General features: G+C 53.5%; 5 protein-coding genes across 5 annotated transcripts; 3 read left to right on the forward strand and 2 right to left on the reverse strand.

Moving 5' to 3' along the window:
- Positions 1-825: 825 nt before the first annotated feature.
- Positions 826-3,939, reverse strand: CCOS01_03313 (uncharacterized protein; the record flags this gene model as incomplete). The annotated part of the gene is made up of 1 exon (XM_060451499.1): positions 826-3,939. The coding sequence occupies one exon, from the start codon at positions 3,937-3,939 to the stop codon at positions 826-828; it is 3,114 nt and encodes a 1,037-aa protein (XP_060317764.1).
- Positions 3,940-5,253: 1,314 nt separating this feature from the next.
- On the forward strand, positions 5,254-6,262 carry CCOS01_03314 (short-chain dehydrogenase; the record flags this gene model as incomplete). The annotated part of the gene is made up of 3 exons (XM_060451500.1): positions 5,254-5,315; positions 5,367-6,037; positions 6,162-6,262. The coding sequence occupies 3 exons, from the start codon at positions 5,254-5,256 to the stop codon at positions 6,260-6,262; spliced, it is 834 nt and encodes a 277-aa protein (XP_060317765.1).
- Positions 6,263-6,616: 354 nt separating this feature from the next.
- On the forward strand, positions 6,617-7,202 carry CCOS01_03315 (uncharacterized protein; the record flags this gene model as incomplete). The annotated part of the gene is made up of 2 exons (XM_060451501.1): positions 6,617-6,787; positions 6,852-7,202. 2 exons carry the CDS (start codon positions 6,617-6,619, stop codon positions 7,200-7,202), a joined length of 522 nt encoding a protein of 173 aa, XP_060317766.1.
- Positions 7,203-9,103: 1,901 nt separating this feature from the next.
- On the reverse strand, positions 9,104-13,120 carry CCOS01_03316 (calcium-translocating P-type ATPase; the record flags this gene model as incomplete). The annotated part of the gene is made up of 3 exons (XM_060451502.1): positions 9,104-11,628; positions 11,679-12,935; positions 13,042-13,120. 3 exons carry the CDS (start codon positions 13,118-13,120, stop codon positions 9,104-9,106), a joined length of 3,861 nt encoding a protein of 1,286 aa, XP_060317767.1.
- Positions 13,121-17,911: 4,791 nt separating this feature from the next.
- Positions 17,912-18,706, forward strand: CCOS01_03317 (short chain dehydrogenase/reductase SDR; the record flags this gene model as incomplete). Its single annotated transcript, XM_060451503.1, has 1 exon — positions 17,912-18,706. One exon carries the CDS (start codon positions 17,912-17,914, stop codon positions 18,704-18,706), a length of 795 nt encoding a protein of 264 aa, XP_060317768.1.
- Positions 18,707-19,003: the final 297 nt, after the last annotated feature.

Raw genomic sequence — 19,003 nt, forward strand, 5'->3', positions numbered from 1 at the left:
TAGAAATAGTTTTTCTACAAGGAAGGAAACGTCCGAGGATTGCACCGGATCGCGTGAGGCTGGCGGAATTACATTCGGGAGCCACATCTCTTCTTCCCCGGGGCGATACAAGATCATAAAGAAGGCTGAATCCAGTCCATGTGACTTTTGGACTTTTCGGCGAGATGTTGGGTGATACGGGATCAATTTATGCGCTCTGCCGACGGCAAAGTGGGCGATGCTGGTCGTGTTACCGTTGCTTCTCTCGCGGTTTTGTCTTGTTTACTCGTCCACTGTCGTAGTAACGAGTTCGGTACAACCTTCTGATCATGAGATTGCGAACGTAAAGCACTCAGGGAACGAGGCGGGCGGTGGCAAGATGAGGTGGCGGTGCTATCCTTTGTAGAACGTTTGATGATGTTGAAAAGATTGAAGGACTGGCTCACCGTTACCGATGATTATTCGCGATTGCGCAAAACCCTGCGCTTCAATGGCCGAGTTTGCTTTGCTCGTGGCCATTTGTCCTCGGGTATTCAGCTGCCTGACTCGACTCTCATGTGGCACGATTTGAAGGGTTCCTGCTGCTGCTGCTGGACCATGTGAACAGCGGGATCCGTCGAGATCGAGGTAGGAGAAACGTACTAGTTGAGGCGAAACTGACGTTCATGACGTTGTCCGCCTCGTTGTCACTCAGCCCGCACGAGAATACAGTCACGATTTGAAAGGCAAGTTGGCAGTCATCTTGATTTGTCTGTAATTTCATTTCATCTGTAGAAACGCCTAGGTATGGTATGCGCAAAAAAAACTTCAACTCTCTCCCCCGATCTACAATCCATCCAAGTGTCTCTAAAGCTCGTCGTGCTCCAGCGCATCATCCTGCTCCTGCTCCTTGGCGGCGGCCTGCTGGGCCTGCTGAGACTGGTCAAACTTCTTGAGAATTTCCTCAATCTCCGCCTCGCTGGGCGTGTCGCCGTCGCTGCCGCCAAACTGAACGTAGCTTCCGCCACCGGGAAGCTCGACGGTCCGGCCAGCGGGGGCTTCACCGGCGGTTGAACTCTTGGAAGGGATGGTGGTAGTAGACTTCTTGCCGTCCTCGGGAGAGGCGGTCGCTGAGGTCGAGGCGGTGGCGGTGGACTTTGTCTTCTTAGCCGCCTTGGCAGCCTTGCTTGCCTTCTTGGTCTTGCCCTCCATGTTCTTGACGCCCTTCATCGCCAGGTCCATGCCCGCCTTGTCGAGCTTGTCACGCTTGGCCTGGAGATCCTTGACAAGGAGGACGGGGTCCGCAGTCGCGGCAAGGGCGTCCTGCTTCTTTTCCATCTCATTGAGCCACTTGCTGGTGGTCTCGTAGACGTCCTCGACGACTTCGATGTCCTCACGCTTGTACAGGGGCGGGACGGGGCCCTTCTCCTTCACGACGTCCTCCATCGTGCGTTCCTTGCCGGTTGAGTCCTCGTCCTCGAGACCGTCAAAGTCGCCAGAGGGAGTTGCTGAGGGGGTCTCGGTAGAGGTGCTGGAAGAAGGCTCGGTGGCTGCTGAGGCGTGCCACTCATCGTACTCTTCAATCTGCTTCCTGATTGTGCCGACAAAGGTCTGGGTGGAGTTGAGGGCTTCCTTGAGAGCCTTGATGAGCTCAGGGCGCTTCTCGGACTCCTCACTTCTCTTCTGGATCTTGGTGACGGGGTCGTTAAGCTCCTTGTACTTCTTCTTGAGCTCATCGCGGGACGCGTCGGCGCCCTCCTCGTACAGCCAGTCACTTGCCTCGCTGTTCTTCTTCTCCAAAGTGGCACGCTCCTCGGCGGTGGAGGCTGCGATGAAGGAATCGCTCTCGAGGAGATCGCGGACCTTGTAGGTGAAACCCTCGAGCTGGTTGAGAGCCTCCTCTCTCAGGCGGCGGGCCTTGTCTGAAGTCTCAAAGGCCTTGAGGCGGTCCTTAGACTTGACAAGCTCCTCACGGGAAAGCTCAGGCAGACCGGCCTTCTCAAGGGTGAATTCGACGTTGATGGTGACGAGCTCCTTCTTCTTGGGGGCGGGCTCCTTGCCATCGGCCGCTGCGTCACTGGGAACGGGCGACGAGGAGGCGGTGGTAGACTCCGTCTTGGTCGAGGCAGTGGTAGAGGACTCAGATCCCGTGGTTGAAGACTCTTCGTCCTCCTCTCCATCAAGAGGCTTCTGGTCTCCCTTCTTGTTGCCAAAGCCGAACAGGTTCTTGACGCCGTCGACAAAGCCCTCCTTCTCGGGGGCCTCGGCCTCGCACTCAACGGTAGCTTTGGTGACCTCAACCTCGCCGCTCTCACTGCTCAGCTTGACGCCGACCTTGAAGTGAATATCGCTGTCAACGCAGGAGTACTTCTCCTTCAGCTCCGCGACCGAGGCGGTAAGGTTCTTGGTAGAGAAAACCTTGACATCCTTCTCGGCAGCCTCAACGTACTGGTAGAAAGTGACATCAAAGTCCTCGTGGTTGGTAAAGGTGACGTCCTTGGGAACGCCGCCCTGAGGGGAGACGGGAGACCACAGGCGCTGGTGCTGGAGCTTGTTCTTGTTGTTGGTCCACTTCATGCCAGAGGCGTAGTTGGCGCCCTCGGAAATGCGAATCTCCTTGACACGGAAGCTAGGGCTCAACTCGGCAGCGCGGAAACCGGCACCGAATACGGCGGCCTCGTCAGAGTTGACGTTGCTGCGAAGCTTCTCGGCGGAACCAACGGCTTGCTCCAGCTGCTTCTGAACAAAGGGTGTTCGGGAAGCGCCGCCGTGGAGAATGACAGAGGTCAGGTCAGAGAGCTCCAGCTGAGCAGCCGTCAGAGCTCTCATGAGAACGGCTTCAGCACGAAAGGCGTGTGTCTCGGCCATCTTCTCGAAATCAGACCGGGTGAGCTTGTACTTGAAGTCGACATCCTCGTAGAGCCCCTCGAAGCTCGCGCCGGCCTGCTGGTTGGCGCTGAGGACATGGCGCAAACGCTCCGCCTCCTTGGTCAGCTTCGCGATGGCGCGGCCATGGGCCTTGACCTTGTCGGCATCGGCAGAGATCTTCTTTCCACCCTTGGACTCGACAAACTGGGCGACCATGTCGTCGACAATGAGGTAGTTGAGTGTGTCACCGCCCAGAGTCCTGTCCCAGCCAGTGCCGATGACGGAAACCTCCTGGATGGTCTTGTTGAACTTGCCAACATCCTTGACCGTACGGCCCTGGAACTTCATGACAGTGGCCTTGGCGGAACCGGCACCCATGTCGAAGACCAGGTGATACTCAGGCTTGCCTCCCTCGTTGATGTTGGGGAACTGGCGGGAAGTGGCGTAGTTGAGACCAACGGCGAGACCGTCGCTGATGAGACTGAGGACCTTGAGACCAGAGAGATCAGCGGCGGCTTGGATGGCGCGCTTCTCCTCGGTTGTGAAGTAAGGAGGGACCGTCAGGACCATGGAGCGGACAGAGGTACCAGCTCCAGCAGCAGCCTCGGCGTTCTTCTGGATGCTCTGCAGCTCCATGGCCAAGAGCTCCTCAACCAGCCATGCCTCCTCTTCCTCGGTAAAGACCTTGCTCTTGAAAGCAGCGGTTCCTCGCGCCTCGTTCTTCTCGAGCTGCAGGGCTGGGTGCCGGGCAGCGTATTGTTGGACAATCGGGTCGTCGACGGAGAGACCGAGGAGGGTCTTCAGGTTGGGGTAGACATCGTGAGGAAAGCGGGCGGAGAGGGCAATGGCGTCGGAGCCGTAGAGTCTCTCGGGGTAGGATCCGGACTTGGGGCCGCTCTGGAGAGGCTTGAAGGTGACGGCGGAGATTTCCTTGCGCCGTGAGTCCTTGGTCAGGACAATGTCGAGAGGAATACCGGGCTTGACGAGGGCAGCTTTGATGTACTCGGTACCGAGATCAACGCCGAGGACGGCGGAGACGGCAAAGACGTGTGCGGAAAAGAAGAAGACGCAGCCAAGGACTACTGTCAATGGCGAGAATGTTCGTTGCGCCATCGTGTATGGTTTGCGCCCAATGGCGCTGTGGAGGGTCGTCTAGGCAGGTTCGTGTGGGAGTGACAGAGGTCGAAACTAACACGGATTGTTAGACAAGTCCCAGTATGAGACTCGAGACGCAGGAATATTGTAAATCTAGAGAGCGAGGAAAACCCAAAGACAAAAGAGGAGAGTTCGAAAAAAGAAGGAGAGGTTCCTCGAGACAATGGCGACCCAGGAGCACAAATATGAACAACGGAGAGTCGTTGAATGGAGATTCGTGAAGGTGTCCTCTATTGGGTTCGGTACCATTCTCCCCCCCAGACTGGGTCCAGGTCGTCCTCGGGCAGGGTACCTTCTAGTGGATTACCTGTCCTGGCGAAGAGGACAGCTGTAAGAAAAAAAAGTTGTGGCGCCTTCCCCCCAAATGCAAGGCTGACCACACGATAAGCTTTCCATTGGCGCGATAAGAATAAGCACTGGGATTTGTGGCAGTTGTCCCGAGAATAGTGGGGCTTGAGATCCACTCGGTGCTCTCAAGCCACATTAAAGGGGCCAACGCCCAGCTTCCCATCTTCAATTCCTGTTTGACCAAGCAACTCATGGACACTCTTTTGGACTGGGGATTACCTAAAGGTTACGTGGATTATGACACCATCACGGAGCGGTCAGTCACCGCAGATCCAACGTGTTAGTATTGGCCTGTTTGTGGACAAGTGTCCCCCAGCAGCTCATACTGTCTTATCCCATTGCCAAAAGGACAGCCTTACATCGGAGTTGTTTGTAGGATGGGGCACATGCACAAGAGACAAGGCAGACTTTCTTAGCAACAAGACAGTTGCTCAAATTCCATGAGGAATATGAGACAGCCAGCCCATTTCGAGTCGACCAGGCATACTACTTCCGATGTGAAAGGGCCTGGCTGACAGGTAGAATGCTGGGCCTCCATCTGAATGTTTCAGTCTGGAATCACATACTAAAGTGAGAATCTGAAGTTCAATTCTCATATGAAAGACGGTGCACACTTGACACTAATTACGGCTACTTACTCCCACCAAACACCCTCCTCGATATCATCCGAAATCGGAAACACAAGCTCTTCGAGTTCCCTTTGCCGTTCACATCATTAGAGATCGCGGGGTAATAAAGCTACAGTGGGGCAACTGATGGCGGGGTACAATCCAGCTTCCCTTGCATAACCTCCCAGCTGCAACCACACCAACCGACAAGGAACAAGAACTGCCATCAGCATATCACGGTGGAATACCTCGGGGATTTTATCCCTTAGGAGGCTTCGACTTCAATAGTCGCTCAAGTGGAGGCCAATCGGTCACTATGGCTCATGTGGATAATGAACTCAGAGGCAGACTGGCGTTGGTCACGGGTGCCTCTGGTGGGTGAGTTGAGGCGACAACCTCCTTCAGCGAGTTCGTACCTGACAACCTCAGAATCGGAGGAGCCTGCGCTCGAGAGCTCTTCAAAAATGGCGCGCGTCTAGCCCTGACATGTTCATCCGAGAAGACCTTGGCCAAAATTACAGACCTCGCTACTAAGCTTCGGAACTCAACAGAAGACGACACTGACGTTACATGCCATGTAGTGGATATGTCTTCCACCACGGACATCGAAAAACTCTTTAAGAATATCATGGATGAACACGGCCACACCCCCGATATACTCGTATCCAACGCCGGCACGGCAGGATTCAACAACAAAGCCAACCCCTACCTGGAAAACATTTCCCTCGAAGAGTTCGACTTCACCATCAACATCAACCTCCGCGCCTCCTTCTTGCTGTGCAAGCTCGCCATGCCGCACATGGTCTCCCAGGGCTGGGGCCGCATCGTCTTTGTGTCGTCCATCTCGGCTATTGGAGGTGGCATCAACGGCTGTCACTACGCCGCGAGCAAGGCCGGCATGACGGGCCTCATGAAGAACCTCGCGTCCAAGCATGCCAAGGACGGTGTCACGCTCAACGACGTCGCGCCGGCTATGATTGGCGACACGGGAATGATTCCCGATGAGAAGCGCGTGGAGGGCACGCCTGGTGATGTGAAGAATATTCCTGTCGGACGGCTTGGGACGCCGCAGGAGTGTGCTAATGTTGTGTTGATGCTGTGTAAGACTGGATATTTGACTGGCCAGAGCATCTTATTGAGTGGTGGGCTGAAGTGAAATCTTGACATCCGTTTTCTCTCTTATATTTCCGTGGATATTGGTTGCTTGTAGTACTATTGATACAGCTATAATGAAAGTGGCCCTGAAATATGATATCCAAGTCAACCGCGCAGTTATGGACAAGAGGGGCATCACACTCTATGACGTTCATTATCGCCAGGAATAAAGCTCATCTCGTGCATATCTTCAAGGTGCGAAAATCATCTCTGCGATGAAAACACTCTACATCTTCACATTTTTGCGGTTTTGTGATTACTCTCCCCGAATCCGACCGTACTTTGCTTCGGAAGGGTTTCTGCGGGGTTGTTGTCAGCTGCCAGGCCGCGGCGTAATTCCCGATGGATGATTACATATGATCTTCATTAGTGTCAAATGAAACAGACCCAAAGTCGTTATCCCATTCCCCCAAAACATCCTCTTCGTGAAGTTTTCTAACTAGCATAACCCCTCAACCAAGAAGAGAACATAGCTCTAGTAAGACGTGATTGTATCCAGCAACATTTGACGGGACTTACACACAATGCCTCTCTACGAGGTATCTCACGCCACCCCTCTAAGCCAAGGCCAGAGGGATCAGCTCGCCGAATCCATCACCGCAATACACAGCACCAAGTTCACCGTCCCGAGAATGTTCATCAACGTCATCTTCACAGACTCATCGAATACCCCGACCTACGTCGGCGGGAAACAAGTGAGACCCCACTCTTCCGGATGTAGACAATCACATCAACTAATTCTCAAATCGCAAACCCCAGCGCAAATCAAACCGCATCGTCGGACGCGTCCGCCGGGGATCCTCCCGGACGCAGGAGGACTTCAGCTCGTTATGCTACGAGATCCGAGCCGCGTGGGCTCAAATCGTGCACCCGGAGACGGTAGATGAGGGAGGCAAGCTGCCGCCTCAGGATCTGGAACTGAGGTCGGTCTTTATTACCGGGGAGCTCATCGCCGGGTTGAAAGCCAGTTTCCCGACACCATCGGCTGGCGATGAGCTTGCGTGGGCTGAGGAGAATTACGCAGCGTTCAAGGAGAGGGCAGAGGCGGGAGATGAGGATTTTGCGGATCTTGTTGCTGAGATTCAAAGTTGGCCAGAGTTTGAGTTTTGAAAATATTTAGTTTGATCTTATTGACGGCATGTAGGAGGAGCTCAGAAAACTACTCCATCACTCGTAATATGCATTCTGCTTTCACATGACATATCTAGCCGAGTCAGTCGAATTTGATAAAAGCCAGTCGCCATACCACAGGACCCATCTTTTCTACAGCCATGTAAGCATATCCTCGTTTTGGACGACAAAAGTTGGATCTCTGCTTTAGCCTGAGATTCTGTGAATAGGATGGCATCTCTCGCAGACCGAAACAGGTAGGCTCCTTTGGCCACCATGGGCCTACCGACGCCTCTAGACGCTTATTCCATGGTGAATCATATCCAAATTGAGACCGTCAGGGTGTACTCATGCTTCGATTCACTGCCGCCTTCGCCCATCGCAGAGAACTATAGTTGCTCCCTGCCACGCTAATCACCTCAAGTCCCTCTATCTCCAAAAGAACCGACTCGAACTTCTCAATGGCGCGTCTGGTAAGAAAGATCCTTCAGCCTGTGATATCCTGTTGATTTATATAGTCAACCACAACGGAGCAGGACTATAGTCTAGAGGTACTAGCTAGCTACCTAGTCCTCTCAAATATGGAGAGCATAGAATCAATAGTCATATTAAAGATATTCTCTTTAATGAACGCCCCTTTGCACCTTAAAGAAGCTGCGTATATATGATGTTGAGTTGCTAGTAATGAAAGTAGAAGGAGTACTTGATGTTTGTTTGGTAGTCTTATTGTAGGCCGTTAAGAGCACTACTACCTGGGGAAATATCTAATTCTGTAAAGCACCACGCCATCACTTCTCCGCTAAGAATGACACGGTAAATCAAATACGCACTTACACAGCCGCGGTGTCTTTCCCACGTTCTAACCTCAGACCCATAGGCTGACCACTTCTTCCCGACAACCGTACCCGGAGGGCAGGCACGGCGAAGCCAACCGTACCTGCCCAAAACCTTCATCCCATAATCTTCCATTCCCGCCCGCCCGACCAGAATACGCACCAGGCAGGCAGAAGCCCTACATATACCCCTCCAAGTCCATTCCAGTCACCAGCCAGCAGGCGCCCGTCTAGGTCGACGGGTCAGGTCAAACTGGCTGGGTGGTGGAGTGGTTTAGGGTCGACAATCAAAATCGCCAACCAGCCTACTCGACGACAGGCTAAGCGCATACGAGTAACCGAGTTCGAGTCCCGGATTGAGCACCCAGAAAAACTCCCAGCATGAGCGCCAGAGATGTAGCCCCCAGTTCAGCACCGGGGGGGTGAACTCTTTTGCTATTTCTGTCAATGTTGATATCCTTTTTCGGTGGTGTTTTAGTCGTTTGTATAAGGGGGGCCGGCTGTTCTCCCTTCCACCTACGTAAATATACATACATCTGTTACATCTCTACTCGCTGGAGGTGACGTTGCATGTTATCTCCCCAGACGTCTTTTTTTATATACAAGTGGATTATTTCGACTAGATAATTGTAGATGGGACACCTCTCTGCCCCACACACACTTAGTCACTTGCGTGATTTGCATAAAGTCATTGAATGATGTAAGATTGGTATCATTGGATTAACTATTTCTCTTTCTCTCGGTCTCGCACCGTACACGATCGTCGGGTCTATCAGGCGTGTGGATATCTTTTGGTTTTGATGGTAAAATTTATCGTACAGGGGGTGGTTATGTCGTATCTCTCGATCGGTCCAAGGAAAATAAGGGCAAGAGTACAGGTCGGATCTCGATCGGTTCGGTTCATTCGTAACATTGAAGGGTAGAAGAAAACAAAAAAGCCAACACACGCTCAGATAGACAAACAGGGCTGGATGCCCCTCACACCGAAGGGGCACCCAATGCAAATTGAGAGGCTCACCGGGGAAAGTCCTGGTGGCCAGGACCTACCCCGGGTTCTTCTCAAATCTCTCAGTCTTTGCGACTCTCCTCCTGATCGCGTTCTCCATCTGTGTTCCGGCTGTCGTGCGACACCGGTCGCTCAACAGGCGACAAGCCTCCAACACTAGCCGCCAAGATACCGGGCATGCCCAGGGCGGCCTTCATCGGCGACGCGCTATGTCTGCTCGACGATCTGGACCCGCTTCGGCTGCGTGTTCTCTCACGGTACTCGCGGGGCTTCATGATAACTTCGCTGATCTGGCTGATTCTTCCTCCCTTGATGCGCTTGAGGAAGGCGAGATCGTCTCTGATCTCGAGCAGGGCATCCTTGACGCCGCCGGCGCCTAGGTGCTCGCTGTCCTCCTCGTCCGTCTTCTTCTTGCGCTTCCACTTGGGGATCTTGGACCACACCCACGCAAGGGGACTGACGATGGCGACGAACCACGAGTCGGGGAAGAGGCGGATAAGGACACCGACGGGGATGGAGATGATGCCGAGGACGATGGAGATGCCCCATTGCGGTCCATTGAGCTTCTCGACCTTGAACGCGGCGCCGCCGACGAACACGATAAGGACCTGGCCGCCGGCCATGATGGACATCATGAGAGCGAAGAGCTTGTTCTTGGTAATGCCCTCGAAAATGTTGAGGTTATTGTCGATGCGTCTGGAGTTGATCAGCTTGAAGATTTGCATAAAGACGAAGACGTTGAAGACGAGCGTCTTTTGCTGGCCAGTAGGGTAGTTGAGGAAGCTGGGGCCGACAAAGTGGAGGATCAGGGTGACGATGAGCTGGTAGATGGACTGGCCGATAATCATCTTCCACATGGGCGTGTTGATCAACGCGGCGGTCTTAGCCTCGGGCTTGCGGTGGAGCATGCTCTCGGTAGGAGGATCGGTAGCGAGGGCGAGGGCGGCGAAGGTATCCATGATGAGGTTAACCCAGAGAAGCTGGACGGCGTTCAGAACGGGCTCTTGGGTCTCGCTGCCCACAGCGGTGACAAAGGTGAGAACGACAGCAGTGATGTTGACTGTGATCTGGAACTGCAAGAACTTCTTGACAGCATCGTTGATGGCGCGGCCCCAAGCCATGGCCTTGACGATTGACGAGAAGTTATCGTCCATCAAGATGATATCGGAGGCTTCCTTGGCGACTTCAGTTCCGGTGATGCCCATGGAGAACCCAACATCCGCAGACTTCAACGCAGGCGCATCGTTCGTGCCGTCGCCAGTGACGGCAACAACCTCGCCCAAACTTCGCAAAGCCTTGACCAGAATTCTCTTGTCTTCGGGGCTAGATCGTGCCAACACACACAGATCTCGAACAATGTTGACACGCTCACGATCGTCCATGCGGCGGAACTCGATTCCCTCCATAACCTTGCCCTTCTCTGTCAGAATGCCGCAGTCCTTGGCGATGGCTTTCGCCGTCTCGACATTGTCACCGGTGACCATCTTGACGGAGACAGAGGCGGTCCGGCAGTCCTCCACGGCCTTCGGAACGCCAGCACGGACGGGATCCTGGATACCTACAACACCGAGCCACGTCAGGTTCTTGAAGATACTGGAGAACTCGATGTTCTGGGAGCCTTCCTCCTTGCGAGCGTTCTCGGGAGGCCACTGCTCGAAGTCGCGGTAGCCAAGGGCAATCGTGCGGAGGGAGCGACGGGCGTAGTCGGTAATGATTTGACGGATGTGCTCCTGCTGATCCGATGCCATTGAGGCAGTCGTAGGGGACTTCGTAGGGTCGGAGACGGCGCTGGTGCATTGTCCCAAAAGGATCTCAGGGGCGCCCTTGACGAAGAAACGGAACTTGTTGTTCGGGAGGCGCACAACGGCACCCATGGCCTTTCGCTTCGAGTTGAATGGGAAGAGCTGCTGAACAGGGCAGTTTTCGCGTTCGATGGCAATTTGCTGAAGGGCAAAGCATCGGCGAGCCCAGTCGAGCAGGGCGGTCTCGGTTTTCGTGCCTACAAATACCTGCTTTCCGTTCTCCTCCGTTTCGAAAGCAGTCGTGTTCATCGCAACGGACTGCTTGACAAGATCTCTGAAGTCCGCGTCGATTGCGGATGAAAGCTTGGACATTGGTACTTCGGTGGAAGCTTGGGACTTCTTGTCATCTCCAGTAACATGTACGTCCGACTCCCCATCCTCCTGGCCGGTCTCGGTTGATTGATCGTCAGAGGCAACGAAGCGGAACTTGCCAGTACCCAAAGTGCCGGCGACGACAGTCATGACATTCTCCGTCAGAGTACCAGTCTTGTCAGAGCAGATGACAGTCGCATTACCCATCGTTTCGCAGGACTGCAGGTGACGGACGAGGTTGTTCTCCTTGGTCATCCGCTTTGTAGCGTAGGCGAGGGCAAGAGTGACGGCCAGGGGCAAACCTTCAGGCACTGCAACGACGATGATGGTGATGGATGTAATGAGAATCTGCAGGAAGCGTTGGCCCTTCTCCTCGGGTGAGTCTCTATTGTTAGGAAGATGAGCCAGGAATTCGATCGTCAAGACACCAAGAAGGAGAAGACCGGCACCACTGCCGAGCTTCGCAATGTAACCTGAAAGTGTTGTTAGCACACTGGCCAGCAAGATCAGAGAATTAACTTACCCGCAAGAATGTTCAGCTTGAGCTGGAGAGGAGTCATTCCAGGATCGTCACGGAGGGACATCATGGTCTTGCCATGGCTTGAGTTCTGACCGACAGCAGTGACCAAAAACGTTCCAACGCCATCCAGAACTCTCGCTCCAGATATAATGAAAGGGTCAAGCTTCTTGGGGTTCACTTCCTCCTCGTGCAGCGCCCTCATGACGGCGTCTGCCGGTACCTTCTTGATCAGATCAGACTCTCCAGTTGCAGACGATTCATCGCAGCTGACGTTGTGCCCATCGATGAAAATACCATCCACAGGGATGATGTCACCCTGCTCCAAAAGCATGACATCTCCAACGAGAATATCGTGAACCGAGAGGTTGGCGGGCTTTCCGGATCGAATCACCTTGACAATGCGGTCCTCCTTCTTCTGGTTGAGCTTCCGGAATTGCCGCTCCTTTTGCCAATCATTGAGTGAACCGACGACCACGACAATCGTGATGGCGACGATAATGGCAACACCTTCAACCCACTCGAGCTTGGCCGTGTCATCTCCGTGATGAGTTGCTCCAAAAGTCTGGTACAATCCCAATGCAAGAGAAATGACGGCGGCCACACTCAGAAGAATCAAAACCTTGTCCTTCATCGCAATCCATGCGAGTTGCAATAGTGACAGCGATTTCCTCTCTGGCAGGATGTTTTGCCCAAATACTCTCTTCCGGTCGTCGAAGCCTTTGCCGGCACCGTCGCCGTGGTGGGCAGCATCTTGCTGAAGCGCATCCGTTGGTACAGCGTCCGAGGACGACGGGAGCTTCTTTCCCGCAGCGACGGCCTCCTCGAAGCTGATGCTGCCGTCAAGCCGGGATTCGTCGAGACTCAGACCGGCGCGCCTGTCTGTCCGTAGACCCTTCTCCAAGCCAACAAGACCTCCAACGGCCACGAATGCATCTAGACTCTTTGGGTTGATGAGCTTGGAAACCTGGCCAGGTGTGTAGGCAAACGGGTTGTTGTCAACACGGAAAGACGCCTCTTCGCCTGGGTTCGGTGCCAGGGCTTCGTCCGGATTTGCGCCATAGCCTTTGGGAGAGCCCGAAAGGTGTGCCGCGTCCTTGTCAGTGCCTTCATTTGTTTTCGACTTTGCTAGTGTCGTGTTGTTCGAATCCCAAGACTGGGACCGTGACTTCCTCGTGGGCACTGATAACGTATTATTGATTTCGTCGCCATGGTCTGAGGAAGACGGTGACGATGTGATTTGGTGTTGGTGTTGGTCGTCTTCTGTAATTCGAACGCGACCCTGGTTAGTTTGGCCCGGCTGGACACGGTGGGAGAAGGATTATTTCATGGCCGGTCCAGGGAGGAGGAATGCAATATGGCGTCATACCTTGGTCGTTTACGGCTGAAGTATCCAGCGTGATAGTAGGCGCCCGTGGCCGCCTCAGCGGAGAAGGATTCCGCGGCATGGCGATGCCTTAGACTGATGAGATGGGATTTGGTTGGTGTTTCTGCCTCGTCACCCAGAGTAGTGATCCTGGGGAGCGGTGGAAGCTTGGAGGGCAATGTATGAATTTCAGGACAGTAACAGTCCGCCTGCCTCGTTTTGGGGGAGGAAGGAGTAATGATTGGCAGCTGCTTTTCTGTGATGGGCTGTGGTGAAAGGGTAGTTGCAGAACAACTTGGGATGCGCAGGTTGTAGTGCAAACAAAGAAGGGGCGGTGATGTTACACACGGAGTATGTAAATGGACCCAAAGAAGAGGGAGCCAGTTGTTCAGCGAGTGGCAATTGAGTGTAGCACCTCTACGGGCTGAATAGAAGTTGACGATTCGGTTTGATTGGGAGGCGGTGTAGATTAGTGTCAAAAGGGAGGCAGGGAGAGAGAAAACAATGGATCGAGGTGAGGGAGCTTGTTGAGCTGAAGCTTGTTCGCTGCTGCTTGTTGGTGGCGGTTTGGTCGTTTACCTCCCGGTGAGGATTATTGGTGCCAGCAATGCGGGTTGCGAGATGGGACCTGGATGCCAGTTGATATGTCCAGACGTGGAACCTCAGGCGAGGGTGATCTGGAGAAGGCGGCCCGCTAGGTTTGATGGGGTCATGACCTCCAAGGAGCCATAGAAGAGGGCTGTGAAGCGTAGACTTTTCTCTCTTGGATCGTTGAGGTATCGATTCGGTACGTGTCTTTCGGCGAGTCTATCCGGATGGTGGGAGATCAAAGTTGGATGAAAGGAGGAGATAAGGGACGGATAGAAATGTGGGCTGTGGCAGGGCAGATTTGGGCAGAAAAGAATCAGTACTTGGAGTCACGATGCCAAGGGTGAGGAAAAGGGAGAGAATTAGGTAGTGACGTGGGTGTGAGAACGAGAGGAAGCGTCTCTGCGTGATGGTGGTGATGGATGATGGTCTGTCGGTTGTGGACTGACAACGGATCGCAATCAACAACGGGCCAAGCGCCCGCAACAACCGCCAGCTTCACCTGCGTCAAGCAAGTTACAATGGAATTGATGATGGCACAGGGTTGCACGCTCGGGACGAGAAACATGGGGGGGAAGAGAAGAAACAACACGCCGCTAAGTTCTGGACATCGTAGGTGCCTCACCAGCTGGGCTTGGCAAGTTCTAGGCCGCCGAGCCAACGGGTGAGGTACTTTGGGCTGTAGAGCATTCATCAGGACAGGAGACTTACACAGCCACCATTGTCGGTGATTCGACCAAAGGCCAAGGAAATCCCAAGATGCCAAGACGTCGCTCACGCCCAGTACGTAAACGTGCAGGCGAGTGGTCATCTACGTTAATTCGCGCTCTTTGCTGCTCAGTGCTCACTCACTCTCATTGAGAAGAGACCAACCACATCATAAGTGTAATCTGCAAAGTACGGAGTACAGTGGGTGACGGGTTATTTCATCGCCAAGACGGGGGGCAGCTCATTGGATATCGAAAGTGCTGTTCAAGCTGTACAGGGGGGGACGCCAAGCTATGTCTTTGAATTGCGGTGGGCGGTGGAATTGCATTCAATCTATCAAATAAAAACATTCAATCAGGTTAGATGCGAGGACCTCGCTCTCCCTCTTTGGTCGTCCTCCTCTTGACTATCGATTATGGGCTATAACCTTAAGGTAGCTTACTTGGGTAAAATAACAGTATCAGTACTGAGTAGCACGTATGCGGATACCATACTTGACCTTCATCTCACTCACTTTCATCTCAGTGGTCACTTTCACTCTCACTCTCACTCTCACTTTCACTTTCACTTTCACTTTCACTTTCACTTTCATAATCGCTCATTCATGGCAAACTCGGGGCCCAATACATGTCCGTTGACCGAAGTGAAGCACCATCCATCGGACCATTTACCGTCCCAGTTACCACGGGCCCGGTGTTCGCTTCACCGGATGAAGAGCTTTGGCCACTTTGAGCCCCAGAAACAGTGGACTGATCCATACGTCGCCTGAAGACCCGAATGAATCCAGCAAAGATTGGACGCCGCCGAGACATTTGTCTTCCTCCGTTCTCAAGTTTCTCTGTGACAACCGAGGAAGAAACAAGGAGGCCGCCGACCGCAAAATAGGGATGAGCCACAGTCCGGCCCTCTTGGCAGGAACCTAACAGTGGCCATCTTGATTCGGCAGCACTCCCGAGAAACACAGCGAAACGACAGAAAAGATGCTTAGGTTTCTGTCAACCGTCTGAGCCTTTGAGGCGAAAAGGAGCAACTATGGGGCGACATCTTCCATCCCAACTTTCATCATAGTAGCTTCTCCACGTTTTGTGTGGCCGTGCTCACAAGGTCAGATCGGGTACGAAAAGGCAATTTTGGTCTTTGCCATGCAGCGGTGCCCCAAACTCAACTCTCAATCGTGAGGGCATATGGGCTAATGGATGCATCTCATCATCATTGGGGCAACCATGACAGCCATCCCGCGTAGAGGGATTGCCATTGTGGCACCCACACCCCGGAAGAGTCCAGTCCTTCTACATGACCGGAGCCGGTGACAACCCGATTACAGATTATTACAGAACAGCCCGGAACAAGTATCCCGGCAGGCAGAGGGCCCCCCCTGTCAGGTACACCGTACCGCGAATGCGCTGTCACAGGCACGAACAGATAACTACCGTCTTGAGATGCGCTCACCCTTGGGCTGGTTTTTCTGGGCTCGGATGAGCAGAAAAGACTTGGTTGGCTCTTGGAGGATTTGAGAGGAGCAAGACCTGAGGACTGAGGACCGAGAACTGCACTGCCTCTCTTGGTCGTCTCACCCTCTGTCTTTTTCCACCTCTTCCGGTTTGTCTCCCACAATTCCTTCAGTCATCAGTGACCACCGGCCGACTCAAGAAACAGATATACAGCAAGGGGCGGGGGATGGGGGATGTGGGAGACTGCCAAGACTTTAAACTGACATCATCTCAAATCACACAAGAACACACACACTCACTCACTTCTCCTGCCACAGAGAGGGAAGAAAAAAACAAGGCTTCCCCAACCAAACCAGCCATGTGCCTCGATTGCTCGGGTGTGTGTCACTGTCACGGTTGTCTGATGGAACGGAGATTCCAGCGAATACCTCTGAGAGCTGGCACACCCACATTGAACAACACAACCAAGACCAACTCACACGTGCAACAACTTCAAGATCAAGAGAGTGAGTGAGGCGCAGCTGTTGCAGCAGAGAAACGCCAAGAGAACGGCCTAATTTGGTTTTGTTTTGATAGTCGGCCCCCAGTCAGTCACACCCACACCCGGGAAACGAAGCAAGAAAATTTTATTATCGAGCAACCTCTCCTCTTAGTGCAGTTCCTCCACGAGGAAAGCTCCGAAAGCACCTTTTCCATGCCAGGGGTTGCACTCCTTTCCCTCTGACGTCAGATTAGAACCTAGAAGGCGATACTGAAGCTTCCATTCGGAAACCTGCGCCGAAACGGCATCTCCCAGCCAGTTATCTCTGTTCGCTTTCCAAGCTTCCGTTGTAAATTATCGCAACTTCTTGACTTGGTTTCCCGTCCCATTCAAACGGTAGTTCCTCCCAATGGACAGTGCCACGCGCTCCTCAAACCAAGTTTATGCGGATGTCTGCACTAGGTTCGATGTGGCTGGATCATTAGGGTTTTTTTCGTGGCGGTCTGGTCCCAACCTCACCACCTAAAAACGAGGTGAATTCAGGTTAGCCCAACTTTGACAGCCAAGCCCAATGGACCGACCGCCACTTTGTCGGCACAGCTGGCAGCATCCTTTTTTTCTCTCATAGCAAAACACCGATCGGCCGCCAAAGGCATGCAAGGTGAGACACCGTGATAGGTGCACAAAATACGCCCCATCGGCGCGCCAAGCGACGCGAAACCAGGACCGCCGCCGCTTTGCTTCCAGCCGTCATGAAGAAAAATACCAACGGCAAAACAACACTGCCTCAAATACCAAGACTGCCGCAGAACAAAGATTCGTCCTCACGGCCCTCGCTTACTTGCTTTCTCTAAGATGTTAGCCGTGATGTCTTCGTACTACGAATACGTATCCATATCGACTAAGACTTGCAAATCGCCGCCCCAGTTTCGCCCCTGAGTTGGTCTTGGCGCTGGCGCAGCAATTCGAATGACTCTGTGATTTCTCGTTTTCGCCTCTAAGGAGTCTACTCTGTATGATCTGTCGATGCGCGCGGAGATTGGCACAACGCCGGGCCATCCCGTTCCCTTCCATTGCGACTGACCATGCATGATGCCCCATGGCACGGGTAGAATTACATCCACTCCGGCCTCGACAGTGACATCCGGCACACGTCTCCGGTCGGGTCTCCACATTTACCGGGCTCATCGCCGGAGCCCCATCGGATGTCCCATTCACTACCTCCTTTCGAGAAGTAGATGAACGTCTCTCAAGCACCATACGGCCCAAAGCCACCTTTAATCAGCCAACGTTAACATCTTGTGTAAGATTGGATCATATGGTCGCTGACGACTGATCCTTTATGCAGGTTGCATTTAGGCAATATAGACGTGATCTCACCCGGAGCTTACTGAGAATTTCGTATTACCAATCCATCTTAAATCTCGCCAGTTGACTTCAGCTATCTCCTAATAACTTTGGCCTCTTATAGAGGCTAATGGGTCTTCATATGATGGTGGTTTTTCGGAATGCTGAAGTCGTGAGATGACCCAAGCCACGAAAACCGCGTACAATACGCATCGTCTAGACAGAAGCAAGGAGTAGTCATTCACGCAGCAAACCAAACCTATCCCCCTCCTTACTTCCGTCACGAGTGAAAAAATCCATGCCAACATACGTAGTCACCGGCGCCAGAGCCGGCATCGGCTTGGAATACATCAACCAACTAAGCAAATCCCCCTCCAACACAGTCATCGCCCTCGTCCGCTCCACCGCCCCTTCCACAGACCTCTCGGCCCTCGAAGCCATCCAATCCTCCAGCACCGCCACGACGCACATCCTCGAATGCGACGTCTCCTCCGAGGCATCCATCGCCGCGCTCCCCGGCCGGCTGTCAGCAGCCCTCCAAGAGAGCCACGGGACGCCGGCTAAAGTGGACTTTCTCATCAACAACGCCGCGACGCTGCAATTTGCGCACCAGACGAGCTTGACGCTTGATAAGGCAGGGCTGGACGTGCACATGGAGACCAACGTCCTCGGCCCGGCGAGGATGGTGCAGGTCTTGCTACCCTTCCTGACAGCCGAGGGCGATAGCGAGGAGGACCGTGTGGATGCTGCTGGCGAGGGCGCGGAGAGGATCGCCGCGGTCGTCGCCAACATCACCTCCGGCGCGGGCAGCCTGAGCTGGACCAGCGACGGCCGCGTCGGGATGCTGGCGGGCTACTCCATCAGCAAGGCGGCGCTGAACATGCTGACGGTGCATCAGGCGCGGGAGCTAAGGGGCCAGGGGATCGTCACGGTGGCTATCGATCCGGGTCATGTCAAGACTGATTCTGGTGGGCCTGGGGCGACGGTTGAGGTGGAGGATAGTGCGGGGGGTATATTGGATCTGCTAGCTGGGCTCAATAGCGCTGATGGCGGGAAGTTCTTTTTGTATAATGGGACGTCTGTCCCGTGGTAGGCCTTTTGTGATCTTTGCACAGGAAGCTAGAGAATGGCTTCTCCTGAGACTTGACCTGCTATCTCATTTTCAGTGATTTCACTATTATATCCTACTCTGGATATATGAGCAACCGAGAAGTTTGTGGAAGGTTTAAGTGGCATTCTCGGTCTGGATCTATAACATATTTACTGTGATTCTCGAGAGGGATGGTCATCGACCTGGTTATTTCTACATGGTAATGGAGAATACTATGTTTTATCTTCAATCTGCCTTTTGGAGAAAATGGCCTCAGATTTTTGGAAGACAATAGGCCTG

This window comes from Colletotrichum costaricense (genome assembly GCF_030867565.1).
Source record: "Colletotrichum costaricense strain IMI 309622 chromosome Unknown Scaffold_3.1, whole genome shotgun sequence".
In the NCBI taxonomy this organism is placed as follows: domain Eukaryota; kingdom Fungi; phylum Ascomycota; class Sordariomycetes; order Glomerellales; family Glomerellaceae; genus Colletotrichum; species Colletotrichum costaricense.